At 39.5% G+C, this 18,971-nt stretch overlaps 2 protein-coding genes across 2 annotated transcripts in view; one reads left to right on the top strand and one right to left on the bottom strand.

Moving 5' to 3' along the window:
* Positions 1 to 6,882, bottom strand: part of GALK1 (galactokinase 1) — a 16,702-nt gene extending 9,820 nt beyond the window's left edge. Inside the window, exons 1-5 of the mRNA XM_029284728.1 lie at positions 6,639 to 6,882; positions 4,510 to 4,699; positions 3,860 to 3,979; positions 1,316 to 1,451; positions 409 to 590 (exon numbers count right to left, since the gene is read on the bottom strand). Of these exons, the coding sequence (XP_029140561.1) occupies positions 409 to 590; positions 1,316 to 1,451; positions 3,860 to 3,979; positions 4,510 to 4,699; positions 6,639 to 6,809 (799 nt within the window). The 5' untranslated portion in view covers positions 6,810 to 6,882. The remainder of the gene's footprint in view (positions 1 to 408; positions 591 to 1,315; positions 1,452 to 3,859; positions 3,980 to 4,509; positions 4,700 to 6,638) is intronic.
* Positions 6,883 to 9,410: 2,528 nt separating this feature from the next.
* LOC107290281 overlaps positions 9,411 to 18,971 on the top strand; it is a 34,772-nt gene continuing 25,211 nt past the window's right edge. Inside the window, exons 1-2 of the mRNA XM_015819151.1 lie at positions 9,411 to 9,538; positions 14,246 to 14,353. Of these exons, the coding sequence (XP_015674637.1) occupies positions 9,502 to 9,538; positions 14,246 to 14,353 (145 nt within the window). The 5' untranslated portion in view covers positions 9,411 to 9,501. The remainder of the gene's footprint in view (positions 9,539 to 14,245; positions 14,354 to 18,971) is intronic.

Raw genomic sequence — 18,971 nt, 5'->3', positions numbered from 1 at the left:
AGTGGAAAGTTTTGAGCTTCCAATATGCATTCTGTCACCTCCTGTATGACAGTACGGGTAGTAGTCCTCATGTACAAGGAATTGTCTTGTACAATGACCATCTGCAATTCATGACAGTCACGGAAAAGTAACTTTACAATCCATCCTAGCATTTATGGCTTTTGCAGGTCTGTAAAGCAAAGGCAAGCTGAAGTAAGATCATAAGCCCAGTCACTGTTTCCCTTAGCAATTGCTTTGCTTAATGATTTGAGTTGAGAGTCCCAATTGTGCTATAGGAGCAGGACTACCTATATGCCCAGTATGTAAATTGCCTCTCTCCGTTTCAACTCCCTTTGCACTGGAACAGAGATACAAAACTTCAGATGTTCTAAAGGCTGACACGCCCCCCCCTTTCCAAATAATGTTTACCCTCTAAGTCTGACATGGTGGCTTCTCTCAGGCTTGCCTTTCCCAGCAACTTGGCTGCCTCTTCGCACTGTCTCCGACGTGTGGGATACTCGCTGCCTGTCAAAGTGTGTCGTACATTGGAGTTGGTGATGAGAACAACTAAGTCTGGGTCAGTCAAAGGGACCAGGCGAGTTTCCAAGGACCTTGAATAACAAGAAGACATAACTAGACCACATGAAATGATGCTAAAGGTGGTTGCTGAGTTTAGTTAGTTACTTATACATAAGAAATACCGAAATGAGCTGTCATTATAAACCAAAGTGCACTGCCCACATAAAACAACTTTACAGATTCAATGCTTTAAACCAGAGGTAGGCAACCTTGGTTCTTTTATGACTGGTGGACTTCAACTCCCAGAATTCCTGAGCCAGCCATGCTGAGGGGAAAGGGAGAGGTTTCCAAGCTGAGCCATGCTGGCTCAGGAATTCTGGGAGTTGAAGTCCACAGGTCATAAAAGAGCCAAGGTTGCCTACCCCTGCTTTAAACTTTAAATATGCTTTCTGAATTCTAAAACGGATATGAGTTCGGTATGTGTTATATTCTAACAATTTCTAATATTCTATAAAAAATATTCATACAATCATTAAAAATTGGATCTTAAACATCAACTTAAAGGATATGGATTTAGCTCTATCCCCAGCCTCAGCAACTCACCCAGTGCTTAAGGCGGAAGGGTTATCTGAATGCCCTTTGAGAATTTTATTCCACAAATACTTTACAGGAAGGTTTTTTTTTTTTACACAGCAACATTATCCTTCTCTTTTGAATACTGTGAGCCTAGTTAAATGAGATAACTGATGTGTGGAGATGTGATCTCTCTACGTAGATGGAAGAAGTTACAAGAGAACGACTATTGCCACATTCTGACCTGCAGTCTATCAGCAAGGCATGTCCTTCCTTCCCCATCACGGAGATAAATTGGTCCATGATACCACAAGGCATCATTGCAAATGTGTGTTCCGCTTTCTGGCACACCAGTGCCTTAGTAACTGGATCTCTGTCATCTGTACCAAGGAAGAAAAATATCCACTGACAGTTTAGTACTTTATTTCCATATAAAGGAGAGACAGAAACATAAAAAAATGATATTCATTTATCAAAACAAGCCAAAACATGAAGATGCATAAAAAGTGCAGCCTTCTAGTGCTTGTTTTCCAGGATTTGAGCTCTTCAGAATGGGCATGGCCAAGAAATTCAGCCCATTGTTCTCTTCCTATTACACAGGAATCTCCCCAGAGTGGCAGATCTCATCTGGAAATGAGCAGATAAAGCTCTAAGGCATTTGGGGAGATCACACCTAGCCCTCTTACGTTTATATAATGAATCCAGGCTGATTCCTTGCTTGAACCCTCCTCCCAACAGGGATAGTTGTTCTCCAAAAATCCTTGATATGTTGTGTGAATTCAGCTGCTGTGCTTTGTAAATGACTAATGCCTTAGAGCAGGGGTGTCAAACTCGCCGCGTCACGTGATGTGTCACGTCGTATCTCGTCTTTTTTTCCCTTGCCAGAGCTGGGGTGGGCCCGGCTTCCACGTGACACATCTGGCCCGTGGGCCAGCAGTTTGATACCCCTGCCTTAGAGGGTCATTCACTAACTAAATTCTAATTCACTATTTTGTTTTTAACAGTGACCATGGAGATGCTTGAAAAAGAGAACACCAGAACCTATACAGGTCAGTCTTTCTCCATCTAGCCTGGTGTGTTCTTCCATGAGTGGTAGCAGCTTTCTAATTTGGCAGAGTATTCCTCAACAGTTTGGAGTTGCCAGGAATTGCAACACATATCTACAAAAGTTCTTGAGCTGTGGTCAAGTCTCAAGTCAGTCTCATTTAGCTAAAAAAAAGTCAAAAAAGAAGTAGAAATTTCAGGTTGAAAAATATACCTCAGACCAGCCTTCTAAAGGGCTACTGCAAAAATCTGGAATTGGTTGATGGCAGCAAAGAAAGGCAGGAAACATTCTTTGCTTCCATTTCAATGTCTGCATTTTATACCTCAGTCCCTAGCCTTCCCCAACATGGATGTTCTCCAGATGGGTCATTTTCTATCTCAGAATTCCCAATAATGCTGGATGTGTTGAAACCAATTTTCTTTGTTCTAATATTTTTCTACAGTTATTTTGAGGATAAATATATTTCAAATGTCACTGTTGGCACCCTAAACTGGTAAGCGTTCTTTTACATTCTTTTCCTGGTAGGTTATGGTCTGGGTTTGGGAAATAAAGCTTTATGTTCCCCTTCTCTCTCATTAACTCAGATTAGTTGGCTAAAACATTAACAATAACCTTGAACTGATGGAAAACACAGGAGACAGATATGAAAACCAAAATGCACCTTGTTTGTTTATTTAAAGAACGATTTAAATCACTAGAGCTTCTCCTTTTCTTTCATGGTTATTGTTTTTTCCATCACTTTAACTTGCCCCACCATCAACTGCCTCTTATTTCAATCCTTCCCTCTCGAAGTTGAAAGGAAGGAAGGAAGGAAGGAAGGAAGGAAGGAAGGAAGGAAGGAAGGAAGAAAGAAAGAAAGAAAGAAAGGAAAGAAAGAAAGAAAGAAAGAAAGAAAGAAAGAAAGAAAGAAAGAAAGAAAGAAAGAAAGAAAGAAAGAAAGAAAGAAAGAAAGAAAGAAAGAAAGAAAGAAAGAAAGAAAGAAAAGTGTTAATACCACTTTACAATAGCCACACTTGGAATACTGCATTCAGTTTTGGTCACCATGATGTAAAAAAGATGTTGAGACTCTAGAAAGAGTACAGAGAAGAGCAACAAAGATGATTAGGGGACTGGAGGCTAAAACATATAAGGAACGGTTGCTGGAATTGGGTATGTCTAGTTTAACGAAGAGAAGGACGAGGGGGGACATGATAGCAATGTTCCAATATCTCAGGGGCTGCCACAAAGAAGAGGGAGTCAAGCTATTTTCCAAAGCGCCTGAAGGCAGGACAAGAAGCAATGGGTGGAAACTAATCAAGGAGAGAAGCAACCTAGAACTAAGGAGAAACTTCCTGACAGTTAGAACAATTAACCAGTGGAACAACCTACTCCAACACTGGAAGTTTTTAAAAAGAAGACTGGACAGCCATTTGTCCGAAATGGTATAGGGTTTCCTGCCTGAGCAGGGGGTTGGACTAGATGACCTCCAAGGTCCCTTCCAACTTTACTATTATTATTATTATTATTATTATTATTATTATTATTATTATTATTATTATTATTATTATTAAGAAAAGAAAGAGTTTTGAGAGGAAAGGATTGAAAGAAGAGAGACAGTTGGTGGTGGGGCAAGTTAAAAATGATGAAAAAGGAAAAGAACAATTCCTTCCTTCCTTCCTAAGATGTATCCAGTTAGTACTTCACTTGCTTTAAGGAAAATGCAAGTAATCTGCTGTTTCATCACAGGCATAGTATAATTCTTACCAGAGGAGAGCTGCTGCAGGAAGGTGTACACGGCCACTTCTAAGGAGGCTGAACTTGAGAGACCACCACCTATTGGTACATTACTCTCGATCACAACATCAAAGCCTGGGAGAGGGCCAGCTACAATGAAACAGAAAAACAGCACAGGGAGAAGATAACATAATTCAAGGCACGTCCCACAAATAATCTATAATTCAACTATTCTGATTTAACTAAAAATCTGTCACTGTTTGGGAAAGATGCTTTAAGAGCTACACTTCTTTGAAGGGGTCAAAAACACAATGGCTGGAATTGCCTATCCCACTGCTATCTCGGCTTTGTGGGTGATGGGAACCCATTTAATGGGTTATATGGCAACCATGGTTTAGCACCCCATTAGATGGATTTATCAGGAAAATCTTCCTAAAGACCTACCCAGAGTGAGGGGATAGGGAATATTTCAATCTCCCTATTAAATAATGTTATATTACAGTCTTTCATCGCCTCATTCCTGCCAAAGAAGAGTTTGTTGTGGGAGGGGTCACTTGGGGAAAGGGCAGAGTTTTGATTGCATGGTTATAGCTGCCATCTAAACTTTCTTGACTCCTTCCTTATGGATATCTCAACTGCCAATGTAATAACCTCGATCTTTGACTGATTTTGGATCTTACCTTTATAATGCTGGATAACCCCTTTTACATAATTAGCCCAGCGAGGTTCTCCGGGTTTCAAGGAATCATCTTCCTTTGGGACTGGAAAGTGCACAGTTTTAGGCTCTTCCGCTTCCTCTGCAGTCGTAGTTATGGATATTATTCCATCTTCCCTTGGACTCCCAACTACCACTGTTCTCATCTGTATGGCCTGAAGGAAGAGAGCACTGTATAGGGCAGCAGTGGAATATCATCCAGTCTTCCAGCAGTTGATGAACTACAACTCCCAGGTCCCCCACAGCAGGCTAGAACTGCTAAGGATTGTGGTTCTACAATATCTGGAATACAACAGGTATGGCATGCGTGCTGTAACTGAATAAAAAAGATGGGCAAGGTTTCTGGAAAAGCCTTTTTGCATGGTGTTTTCCCTTTATAAATGCAAAGGAGTACAAGAATGAATAGAAACGAGGAGGAGGAATATGAGTAGGAGTGTAGATGCAGAAGAATGACTCTTTGAGATTTTTAATTTGGTCACTATGGATAATTATTATAATGAAGAAAATCCTTTGATTTGTACCGATTTCTCCTATATATTTCTTAAAAACTTAGAATATGCCTTTGTGTAAAAACATGTTTCCCAAAATACATAATTGCTGACTTCACACATCACACCTGACTAATCTATGGCTTGACATTATGCAAACTCAGCCAGTATGATGAGTTCAATGAACCAAGGCATTTGGATTAATTTAGTTACATAAATTATGGATCAGCATGTTGTCAAGCTATTTTTTCCCCCAAACAATGTTGATATTATTGCAAAATGGTGTCTAGCTCCGCCTACCAGATATCCTCAAATCAGAGCTGGAAAAAATGATAGGAAAATGAGTTTGGAGAGGCAGAGGGAATCTTACAGCACACATAGAGATATCTGCTTCCATCAAACTGGATAGAGTCTACTGTTATTCAAATGTTCATAAATTGCCATCACTGTACAGGATATCTTGTACAGTACAAAGAAATAAGTGGCTTACAATTTCAAATGAAGCCCCACAGAGGAACAGAGAATATGCAATTACTCCATTTGTACTTCTTTAGGATCCGGGTGAGATTTTTATTATCCAATGGGCATTATAGTTCAATATATCTAATGGACTGAAGTAGGTACCATCCCATAATAAGTTCTGGAAAGTACTTCCAAGCCTAGGGTCCACAGACGTAGAAAGAGTAGAACTTCTTTAGAAAGCATACTTTCAGTTAGGAGAGGGTGATCAAAGATATTTTGGGATTTAAGAGTAGATTTTTAGTAAGATATTAATGTAGGCATTCCAAAATTTAGCTGTCCCTTTAACTTGTAATGGAGGCAAACGTCTTAAGAACCATTTCTAGATGCAAACAGATTCAGTAAAGGGGGAAAAAAGAAACCACTTTGCATACAGTATAGCACATTATACTGTAGTAAGCTGTAAACAATAAAACTACATTCTAATAGAACGTGCTGTGCAAACCTAGCCTCAGGTTAACTCAGTGTGTGTTGTACACATAAAGGTTTTGGAGTTATTTCAAGAAAACTAGGTTCAGTGAATATCTTCGGATGTTGTCAGAACAGCATTTTCACACTCGGGAACTTCATGTCTTGCTAAATTTTTAAAGATATTTCTTCATCCAGTAAAAATTTTGCAACAGGAAATCATAATGTTTAGAGATAAACTTCAACTTTTTAAGGAACATTTACCTTTGAATTCATTACTATGTTAGGGAAGGGCAATGAAAGCATAACTTGAAAAAAATAGCTTAGCATTTTCTATTTAGTGAATATTTAACTCCACGTTTGCGCAATCCAGCCAGGCTTAACTCTGCTGGACGTGGAAAAGATCAAAAATATTCCTGAAAGGAGCCAAATCTTTAATGGTAGTCTTCAGCAGCTTCGCCTACCAGTGACAAAAAATAATCTCTTTAAATACCGGCATTTCCATAGTTAGGAACAACATTAGTATCTTAATGGCAGACGCGGCTTTTTTATTCTCCTCCTCTGCATCTATGAAGTCAACAAGAAGGAATTTCACGAGATGTCTTTGGAAAATCCCCATAAAACTGGAAGAAGCACAGCCGAAGTTATCTGATTTTTCTGCACGGCTTTGCTTCCTTACCATAGGCAGCACGAAACCTTGATTGTAATCGGTGTGCTCTCCGATCAAATTTACCCTTCCGGGCGCCGACACTGCAATTTTAGGATCTTCCCCGCCATAAACCCTTTTATACACTTCCCGAGCGGCTGCCAGTAGCGACCCCACTGGGTTGGATTCTCTCTCTTTTTCCATGATCCCGATCTACTTGCAAGTTGCAGGCTCGAGTATTAAAACTACCGTCCCCGGAAAGAGCGAACCGGTGATCTGCGCAGACGCGCGACTGCTCTCACTTCCAGCATCCGCGTTCTGATCAAGGCCCGCCCTCTCGGCGTGCCTTTTGTCGGGCGTCCAGCTCGTTGCTCCACCAGCACAGCTCCTATGTGTCCTGTAGGGGTCGCTGGTGTAACTTCAAATCTTGTCTTCGCTTTCCTGGGTTTCTTTCGTAAAGAACTCTCTGCGCTTTTTATCTCCGCTGCAAAGCAGCGTCCTGGTACTGAGGGAACGAAAGTGCAAATCTACCAAAAAAAAAAAAAAGGCTTTGCTGTAGTTTGCGTAAATAATGATTGGTTATTTCTAAGTTAATGTTCTTTGAAGGGTGGAGCATAAATAAACAAAAGTGCAAAGAAAACAAAAACCTCTCTACTGATTACTAATTAACTAAGAGTAATATCTTGGACTCCTTAAAAGTTCAAGTTAACTGCCTAATAACCTGAGCAGAAAATGCTTTCAGAATTTGCAAAATCATTTGATGTATGTATCATTAGGACTATTTCTTACCAACCACATAACTACAATAGATCTTCTCCAGGATGATCTGTCCTCAAAATGGCTCTTAGGCACAAACCACCATTGTAACTGAGTCCATTCACCTTGCTGCTCTTTGCCCTCTTTCCGGCTTCCCATCACAAGAGACTTTTCAAGGGAACTGAGTCTTCCTGTATTGGGTCCAAAATATGATAATTTGGGCCCAGTCATTTGTGCTTTGAATGCGAATTCTGGACTGATTTGTTTTATGATCCATTTGTTTATTTTCTTGTCTATCTGTGGTATTCCAAATGTTTTCTCCAACACCAACATTCAACACTTGTTATGACAGTAGGACAAGTTCATGTTATTTTTAAGGCAGTGGCCCCAACCTTTTGAGCACCAGGGACTGGTTTTGTGGAGAGAGGTTTTTCCGCAGACTGGAGGGACATGTTTTGGTGTGCTGCCTGCATCCCATGGATGGGGCTTCACATGTTTCTTGGATCAGTTTCTGGCATGCTGCAGTCCAGTGCTGGTCCACAGACCGAGGGTTGGAGACCCTGTTCTAAGGTATCTTGGATATTGACATTCCTAATATATAGAATTTCAATATATTTCTTCTTTGTTTGATCTTTGAATCAGTTACTATCTATTTATTGGTGTTCTTTCATATACCAATTTGAGTTTGGAACTTCTTTCTCAATTTGAAGGGGGGAAGATTTTCTTTGTTTTTCCATGACTGTTTCCATCTTCCTTGTCTTTACGGATGTTGATACTATCTTCTAAAAGATTTATAAAATTATGCAATAGAATCTTGGGGAGTTAACAGTAACATAGAAGATATGGAATTCTAGAGAATTAAAACCATCACAGACAAGCAAAGTGCCATAGCACTCCTATGTGTAGGACTCAACTCACAAATACAATAAAAAAAGAGAACATTTGTGAACTAGGAAACAATCTGATTGCACTCAGTAGTGAAGTCAGATGCCTAGTTAACCTTTGTAGAATCTTTATTGTTATGAAGAAAAACCTGCCAAACTTGGCAGGCAACTTATGCTGTGTACGTGGCAGCCAGCCTCATTGGGGTTAAAAACTGCTGTTGGTGGCCTCCTTCCTGTAGTTCTTATTCCTTTCTAGAATTTGTGACTGATTGAAAACAGCTGGCCTCAAAAGAGCTACATTCAAAGACAAGGAAGGTATTTAACAAACCTATTAGCCACATGCATCATGAAGATGTATGATGACAGATAGACCGTCCACTGTAAAACATTCAAGTGAAGTTTGATGTCTGCTGATTTCATGGACATGCCCATGCAGGATTTTGTTTTGTTTTGTTTTTTTAAAAAAGTCAGATTTACCCTTGCCACCTTCGAAGATGTTTCTTCCGCTTCCTATTCTGCTTTACATCCAGGGCCAGCTTTAGGTTAAGGCCAAGTAGGCACTGGCTTAGCTGCCAAAATTTAGGGGGCTTTGCCAATGCTGCTTTTCCTTCTGTATCATTCCAAAAAGGAAAATCTTGTATTTTGGCAGAAGATGGTGACATTCAATCAATGTGGCTTAGGGGCAACACAGACCCTTGAGCTGACCTTGCTTACAACCTTGAATTTCCTGTTGGTTTCCCATTCAAGGATTCCACGGGCATTCTGCTCCAGGTTAGACCTTGCTCGGCTTTCCAAATGAGCCAACGTCGGTTAGTAAATTTTGCCACTTGTCTGGGCTCTCAGTTTTAGCTCCGTATTAAGGAGATTTCATCGAACAACAACTGATTCCTGGCGAGCAGTGGCGGGGCAAAACACCAACGCGAAAGGGATGGGAGAACAATTAGTTATCCCGGAAGGTCTAACGACGTTAATCATATCCGGGAAGGATACACACTGAACTTTTGGGCTTATTTTCACCTCTCTCCAAACCCTGGCAAGTTCGACTGAGCCGGCCCGAAGATCGCTTCCATTCTCTTTCACACACTCCCCCGCCGGAGAAATGGTACCTTCCAGAGTTTTGCCTGCCGCCGGGTGTTTGACGAAGAAAGTCGCTCACGGACAGTTTTCATCGGGCGGAGGCGGGAGCGGAGGCTGCGTCCGAGACGCTGGGCTGAGCCAGAGTCTGGGGAAGGCAGAGCGGAGCAAAACAAAGTAGGATGAGTGGGAAAGAGCCGCTCTTGGGCGCTCTGAAAGGTGAGTGAGTGGAAAGAGAGACTCGTGACGGGTCGTGCGAAGAAGGGGTGTTTGAAAAACGAAGTGTTGGCGAGAGCCGAGTAGCCGTCTTACGTAGCGTTTGGGGCTTAAATGGAGCGGGGTTCCGATGGTCACCCAGTTGTCATGGAGAAGAAAAGCCCTGTAGAGATGTCAGATGAAAGCAGTTGGTTCTTTGTTAGAACATTGGTACCGCCGAACCGGACACGTGTTCTCCGCTCCCTACGTTCAAGTGATTACAGAACTCTATTCTCATTTGTGACAATATTTAAGATTGGATTTCTAGATTCCAGTTAAGAAGGGGATGGAATCGGGAAACTGCCCACCAGAAGTCCAAGCAAAGTGTGCAGGATAAATGCTGGGGTTGGGACATTTTATAGTCAATTACAGGTCTCTCTCTCCCCCCACCCAGTAATATGTTCACCCAGTCATGAAAACTTGACAAGATCATGGTAGACACACAGATGTCCTTCATACATGGGGATACATAGAAGAGACAATTTCATGTTTGCTACTACTTTGTTACTACTGTATAGATATGCAGGTAAGAAACATCACCTCCAGTGTCCTGCTTAACTAAAAATATTTTTAGTCATATTGGGTTACTTCATTTAATGTCCTGTCCATAGCTGTAGCCATTTTTGATGCCCAAGGACAAAAATGTGTATGGAATAACTATTAGAGTAATTTCTTATTGTTGTCTTCATGTCAGCCTCTACTTTTTAAAATACTATTTCCTGCTAGTTGTTGATGACCATCAGTAAGAAACTAGGGGACTGTATTTTTGTCAAGCCACAAACATTGGTTTTTTTTCTAACTAGATAGTTACTGGACTAGCCCAGAGAGAAAAAATGTGCAAATACTGAAGTTCTCACTGCTCCTTTTCCATAAAGGAAAAGAAAAAAAAACTGCAGTACAGTTGTAAACCCTCTTATATTCTATAGGATTTTTCCCAAAGTAAATCAGATAGGATTGTAGCCTAAGTGTGCAAACACACAGGATAAAGTATTTTTTTTCCTAGAAGAACGATGTTTTATCATTTTTTTTCTTGAATCACACTAGTATAGATTGGTTTGCATGACATAACATGAACTTTTCTAAGGTCTGAAATCATGTGAAGCTAACAACTTAATTTCCTATCAATATCTTGTAAGAAATATGTGCAACTATTACCAAGAAAAATACTACGTCTTAATTTCTGTAGTGGCTCTTACTTGTATGAACAATATGTATAATTATGTTTAGTTTTTGTCTCAAGACATAAAAGCTTCATAGATTACAGATCTCCCCATATATCTATTTTTTGCAGTGACATACTGGGGATTGTTAAAAATGATCACTTTGATTTTAAGTTATTTCTTCATTAATGATTTGTCCTATGGGTTTCCTTATCCTTTTTCTTCAAACTAGTCTTGCATGTCCCTACCTGGACATAAATGACATGGAACAGAGTGGGATTTACTTCAGTAGACACGTATAGGATTTTATTGCGATTTTTATTTTTTTGCCTGCATTCACATAACACACTAAACCACAGTTTTGAACCATGGTTTATACAGTACTGAATGAACCTATGGTCTGACAACACAAACCATGAACTTGTTCTTTGGGGGACCTCCTGGACTCACAGCTCCTGTTTGAAGAGCAGGTTGCATTTATGGCTAGGAGCACTTTTCTTCAGCTTCATGTTGTATATCAGTAATGCCCTTTCCTAGATAGGGAAGCTTGCCTCTTGGTCGTTCATGCCCTGGCCATCTCTCATTCGGTCTCTCATGCTATTGCAATGTGCTCTACATGAGTTTACACTTGAAAAGTACCCGGAAGCTTCAGCTGATACAAAATGTGGCCATGTGAGCAATCTTGGGCACCAAAGAACAGTGCATGCAACGCCTCTGCTGCCTGAACTGCATTGGGTGACAGTTTGCTTCCAGATCCAATTCAAGGTGCTGATTATGACATTTAAAACTCTACATGGCATGGGACCAGATTACTTATGGAACCATCTTTGTCCCTTCATATCAGTCCATTCTGCCTGGTCAGGCAGGGAATTTATACTGCGGACCTCGTCAGTTAAAGAATTCCAACTGGTAGGGTCCAGGAAGAATGCCCTTTGCTGTTGCCCACTGCCTTTTGAAATATTCTCTCCCCCCCCCCCCCCCGTCCCCAGAGGCAAGGCAGGCCTCAATTCTCCTGGCCTTTCAAAAATATCTAAGGACCTGGCTCTGCCATCTCATTTAGGGTTCACAAAGGAGACAAAACCATGGGCTGGTTAGTGCCCTGAAGGCCCTCCCCACCCCCACTTTTATTTACCTTTTAATGTTAAATTTTGCTATCCTTGCCTCTATTTTAATTTTTTTATATTCAGTTTTTAATGTTTTAATATTTTATTTGTACACCATCCAGAGTTCTTCTGTGAGGGAGATGGATAGTTTCTAAATTTGATAAATAAACTTAACCACATAGGTTGGGTTCATACAATACACTGCACTACAATCTAGTTCTCAGTAAGTAGTATGTATACCACTGGTGGGACTTAGAAGTAATCTAGATGGGCCTTGATTACTTGGTTATAGGAAATGATAAGTGTAACAACAGTGCCTAGAAGAATATAAATGATGGTGATAGGGGATAAAGTGGGCTTTTAATTTCAGTTATGAGGGATCTAGTTATAATAGTTGTGAGAAATGCACATTTGGAGGAATCTACCATTGCTCGTGGAAAACAAGAAGGATCTGGAGTGGCTTTGACTCCTGAGACTCAAAAATGAAAGTGAAAAATTTGGATTGACCTTAACATCAAGAAAACAAAGATAATGACAACTGCGGAGAACATACAGATTGTATGATCAACAATCTGTTGATACATACATACATTGAAATAGTAAAGGAATTCATTTTCCTGGAATCTAAACTATAAAGTCCTAGACTGAACCTCACCAAAGATATTACCTGAAGCCAAGATCACGAAACAAGGACTGTCATATTTTGGCCATGTCATGCTAGCTGACTCACTCAAAAAAATCAGTCATGCTGGAAGCGATCAGCAATCAGTGGAAAAAGGAGAAGGGGCCACCCTAGTATCCATTGGCTGGACCCTATAAAGGATGACACCAGGATGACCGTGGTGGATCTGAAAGAGGCAGTGAGAGACAGAGGAGCATAGAGAGTGCTGATCCATAGAATTGCCAAGGCTCGGACACAACTGAATGATTGATGACAATGACAATAATGGAGCCTAAGCTAATTGATATAGGGTGACTGATTGATATAAATGTTAAGAATTACTCATAAAGTGAATCCATGTTAGCTCAACATTTTATATATAGACAGGTATTATAGTCTGTTCCTGCAAATTCATTTCATATAAAAAACTGAATACTAAGCAGTTGGGATTATATTAATGAGTTTCAATTGTATATTCAGTGCACTTTCTGGTGCAATCTTAAACTATTTACCAGCTGGGTGTTCCTTGCAGTGTTGGTTTGAAGACTGCAGAAATCAGAATGATCATTAGATAGCAGCAAAGAATTAGTCTTCTTTATTTCTCTGCTACCATCTAGTAGTGGTCCAGATTTTGGCAGCCCAGATATGATAATTCTATGTAAACACATGTACCACATTGTACCATGTTGAACATTTTGGCAGAAGGTGAGATAATTGTTATAAATATTCAAATAAGTACACAGTCATCATCTTTATAGACAGAGGGAAAAGGACATAGGATCTGTTATACAGTACTGTTATTCCGTTTAGTAAACAAAAAAATAGCAGGAAGAACTCTTTTCTAAAATAGTCAATGAGTTTAATAGGTGGAACTTGTATTCAAAGGAACAGTCAATATTTGCACCATCACGCCTATGGTTGATGGCTTTTTGCACACATTCTTATTTATATTAAATATTTCTTGCTTGCTTTTGTAGGTCCAAAGTAGCAAAAGCATTTTACAAAAACAGCGAATACCATAAATTAGTCTTTGTGTGCAAATGCAATTAAAAGGGAAGTCAGCCACCTTAAAACATTTCCAATGGATATGCTCTTACTAATGAAATTAAAGCAGAAAGAGAGAAGGAAGTAAAATCCTATACCTGCTTCCTCAGAAAAATTGAGCCTTACTGAGTGTAATGAGAATTGCATCTAAGTAAGTGTGTCCAGCACAATTTAAATAGGCAAATCACTTGATTTAATCTGTTTAATCTGCTTTAATCTATTGATTTCCGATGTGTTTTCAGCCAGCAATTAAGGTTTTGAAACTGGAAACTCCAAATTCTTTCTTCCAAATAAACATATGATTGCTTGATTTGCTGTATGTTGTAATTTATTTCAAGTTTACTTGTTCCTCGTTTGCTATGCCTAAATTGCAGATGGGGACAACATGACATTTCTGCACCTTATCATCTATAAAATTGCCTAAACTTTCAGTCAGGTTTAAGAGATCTCTTTTTATCCCCAGTGTCAGAGTTCAGTGAAGCCACTACATTGAAGAGAAAGAATGGGTTTTTAAATAATTCTAAATAATTGAGATAATGTATTAACATTTTTACTCTATAAAATGAGAAAAAAAGATTTGTCCCCAAAATCAACATGTACAGTACTGTATTTTCAAAAAAGGATTTTTTTCTACAGCTATTTTAACTCCTGTTACTGCAGTCTGCATTCAAAATGCAGTTTTATAAATTCTATTTTCTTGCAGTGTGCATTCTCAACTTTCAGGAAAGCAATAGTCCTTACACAGATACCTGTCCTCATTTACAATCCTTTTGTGAGATCCTGGAAATGATTCTTCGGAAAGGATTAAAACGTGAGTAATGTTTTTTGCTCCATAGCTTAATATTGAGAAGTACACTTGAAAAATTTGTTGGTTTTGAAGGCCTGATTTACAGAAAGTCATGCTAATGAGGAAATATTTTTCTTGAAATCAAAAAGAAAAGCCTAGATCTAAAAATATTTGCCTCAGTATAGAGTCTGACTAGCATGAGCAATACCAAATTATTGTACGTTGGGCAGTAGCAACCACTGGCTATGAGCATGGTTTATTCCACTAATGGATTAGAAAGGCTATAAGGCAGTGGTAGCATTCAGCCAGTTCGCACCACTTTGGCAGAACCGGCAGCTAATTTTTTGTTGCCCAGGCCCAGAATGGACTTCCAGAAGTGGCATTCACACAGACAACTGGTTGTTCACATATTTGAATCCCACCACGGCTATAAGGTAATGAATTAGTAATGAATTAGAAAGGATATAAGAAGTCATCCTTTGAACCAGGAGTCTCCAAATGTGGTAACTTTAAGACTTGTGGATTTCAACTCCCAGAATTCCTCAGACAACCAAAATTCAAATCAAGATTTCTTTGTACGTATTTTACATATTTAATCTATTATTAGATTAAATAATAATATTAGTATTATTGATTCAATATTCTTCTTCAGGATTCAAACTTTAACAGTTCTGTAAAGTATAGTTTGCGAAGCATATGGCACCATTAGGAAACTGTTGCATGTAACATTGATAAAGTTCATGTCTTGCAGGTTTCAAGGATATATAAATATGAGTAATCAAACTGTAGTTTGTGCGAAAGACCCCCAAAATTGTTTTTAAATAATAAAACACTTCTTTACAATTGGGGAAGGCACAAAACATTGATGTGTGCACAAAATAGAACCAGGTCATTGTCTGCCAAATCACTCTGAACCCAAGGTATCATCTAATTGTAGGTCTGCTAAAATGACTATCTCTTATAAAAAGTCCTATGCTGGGAGGTAAGGGATATAATCATCTCTCAATCTTACCATTCTTGCTAAACGATGTCTTTTGCCCACTTCAGAGCCAGTCCTGGGGTTCAAGAGGAAGGACTATTGGCACTGGCTAGAGCAGCTTCCACAGCAGGAGACCCACCACAGGTGGGTGGTCTCCTGTAGCCTTTGATGATGCTGTAAACGGGAACTCAGAATATTGGATTCTATTCTCTCACTGTTGCAATTTGAACTCAAAGTTCCCAGACTTGATTTCCTTCTATCGTTCCTATCCAATGAAATCTCACGTCAGCTGGAAATAATAGGAGTTGTAGTCCCAAATTGAAAAAGTAGGAAATGGCGAGTCAGAGATGCTCTAACTTAATGCCTCTCATACTTGTTACAGGTTTCACTGACACCGTACCCATGATTGCTTTTGAATTAGGCATGGAGAAATTGTGTTTTTTGTTATTTTATAAGCTTCAACATAATTTTAACGAACAGTAGGGTGAAATATTTTCTTTTTGTGAGGAAGTCACAGCTGCTAAAATCTCTGACTTGCTTCAGAGAAAGGATTCATGGAAGGCACATACAAGTAATCCTCATTCAGTGACCACTTGTTCAGCGACCATTCAAAGTTGAATAAGAGGACACATAACTGTTCCTCATAGTGCAGAATCCCTACAGGCACATGATCCCAATTTTGGTGCTTGGCAACTGCTTGCAGTTATGACAGTTGCAGCATCCCAGAGTCACATGATCACCATTTGGAATCTTCACTGCTGGCTTCTGACAAACCAAGTCAACAGGGAAGCTGGCAGGAGATCACAAATGGCAATCATGTGACCACAGGACACTGCAACTGTGCAGGATTTGCCTAATGATGGCAGTTGGAATTGCCTCAGCTGCCATTGTAAGTAGACATGGTCATGTGATGTCATGTTTTACAATTGCAGCACACAACAAATGGCGGATCTCAATTGCCATCGTTAAGGGAGGACTGCCTGTATTATTTTGCGCCTATTTTAACACTATTGAAACAACATTTAAAAATACTCAATAGCAGAGACTGTGGTAACAAGAACTTTTCCACTTGTAGTAGAACCCTTCTATCCATGATGATTGAGAAAACGAGTTCTTGTGAGAAGGTGCTGACAGCTCAAGGAAGAGGGCGGTACTTCCTGCGTCTGGCTTTGAATGGGAAGTTATTAGCAGTTGCTGTTCAGCAGCTCATCAAAACTCCCAGGCTGCTTGAGGTGATTACATAATTCAAAGGAATTAAGATAATTTGAATAATTACCATACTTTGATTTGTGTCTTTGTCTTTTTGCTTGAGGCCTGTCCTTGAAAACTAGATACAGGCAGTCTTCAATTTATGAACACATTTGGAACTATAATTTCCGTTGTGGGTCAATGTGGTTGTAAAGCAAGCCAGCACATGACTGGATCCAATGTTGGAATCTATGATTCCAATGTTGAAATTCTTATCTCCTATAATTAGTATGATTTTGGGGAGGAGGGGGGGTGTCAACAAGGTTTATGTGGTTGGAGAATAGATCTGTATCGTAACATTGATTGACTTGCCTTGGGCTTCAACAATCCAAGGTCAGGGGTTGAACTGGAAGACCTCTAAAGTCCCTTCTAGCCTTATGATTCTATGATTCTAACTGAGATAAGTCTATCATTTTGGTGTTGCATCCGAATACTGACTTTGACATGCTTTTCTTAATAATAACAGCTATTTTGCATATCTTTTTCTTTGTCTACAACACGGGTGTCAAACTCGCCGCATCATGTGACATGTTGCGCCGTATCGCAACTTTTTTCGCATTGCCGGAGCTGGGGTGGGCGCAGCCTCCACATGATGCAACCGGCCCGTGGGCTGGCTGTTTGACACCCCTGGTCTACAAAGATATGTTGCTTCCTGGATACAAAATGAGCCATTTCAGTTCATTTCAGTTTATTGATTTCCAAAATGTCAGTGTTTCACTTTGACATTTCTGCTCTGCTAACATCTAGTTTGTTTTGCTTTCTGTTCTGCCATTCCATGCACAAATGGTGTAGGTATCTTTGCCCCATCGATCTTTGCTTTTCCTCCCAGGCACAGCTGCATTCAGACATCACTTGAATTTTAATTACATCAAAGGACCAGTGCACCTTGTACTTGTCTTCTGCTTTTTTCTGGTAGCGCACTGGATACTTTCTTAATGGGAAGCTCATGTTGCAATATCGTGTTGACATTGTTCTGACTGGAAATGTCCAATTGCGTGGTTTTTTTTAGCAGAAAATGGAGTGGGTTACTCCACTTACGTCCTGTGAAGTCTTGACAATTTTCCAATATTCCATATTTAACATGTCAGGCCTCAAATGTACGCTTTTTGCTTGATTTGTACTCATTATCTCGTATTATCATACACATATATTTTTCAGCTTATTTAAATTATTCTTAGTGTACTGTATGTTTGTTTTTATAATCTGATTTCAGTGTTATGATCCAATAACATCCATCCTGAGCAATGAAGAATTTTCAGGTAAGATTCTGTTCTATCATTATGCTACGATCTCAAGATGCCTCCTTGAATACATCATTGTACTGTATAACAACTTTGGAAATTAATTAATTTCACCTAGCTCATGAATTTGCACATACTTTTATGCCCAGAAGGTTGGCAGCTTTTATTGTAATAGTTTTTTTTAAATATAAGTACAAGTAGTCCTCATCTTACAACAGTTCATTTAGAGACCGTTCAAAGTTACGATGGCATTGAAAAAAGTGACTTATGACCATTTTTCACACTTACGACTGTTGCATACCCAAGTGAAAGTTGGGTATGTTAGGACAAACAGAAATAAACTGAATGCAGTGGGAGAGGAAACTTAAGGACTGTGTGGTAAAACAAGGGGTTGGTCAAGAATGAATAGGTGCTAAAATATTGTTATAGACTGAGAATACAAAAATAAAGTGATCTGTACCAATAAAAAGTATGTTGTGCTTACTTGGTAATATAGCCACTCAGAATTGCTTGCTATAGCAAGATAATAGGAGCTGCGGTGGCACAATGGTTAGAATGCAGTACTGCAGGCTAACTCACTGTTCACTGCCAGGAGTTTGATCCTGACCGGCTCAAGGTTGACTCAGCCTTCCATCCTTCTGAGGTCTGTAAAATGAGGACCCAGATTGTTGGGGGCAATAAGCTGACTCTGTAAACCGCTTAGAGAGGGCTGTAAAGCACTATGGGGCAGTATATAAGTCTAAGTGCCATTGCTATAAATTTAATAAATAAAATATAGGCAGAATGAATGAATTGGACTACAGTATTTAAAATATTTGAAGGATTGAGAGGAAAGGAAGAGCAAAAGTTGTGGTTGGAAGGAACTGAGAAGTTCCTCTGAAAGAAAGGGTACACAATTATAACATCAATGTCAGTGTATGAAATAGTGTATGGATGTGGTAGAAATAAGAATATAAATATATATAGAGAGAGGAATAGTGAACAATGCTGATGAAAATTAGATGTAGCTTTATTTCCTTTTCTTATCTCAGGCCTTGATTTCCTTGGCTTAACTATAAGCAGGGCTTTTCAACCTTTTCACCCATTGTACCACTTTTAGGATATGGCAACATCCAAGTACCACCAGTCGCCTAGCAAGATGTCAAAAACTTGATGACCAAAAAAAAAAAAAAAA

The sequence above is a fragment of the Protobothrops mucrosquamatus genome, unplaced genomic scaffold (assembly GCF_001527695.2).
Source record: "Protobothrops mucrosquamatus isolate PMUCROS unplaced genomic scaffold, P.Mucros_1.0 scaffold_146, whole genome shotgun sequence".
Classification (NCBI taxonomy): domain Eukaryota; kingdom Metazoa; phylum Chordata; class Lepidosauria; order Squamata; family Viperidae; genus Protobothrops; species Protobothrops mucrosquamatus.
Note: the sequence above shows the minus strand (reverse complement) of the source record. Positions and strands in the feature narration are given on the sequence as shown.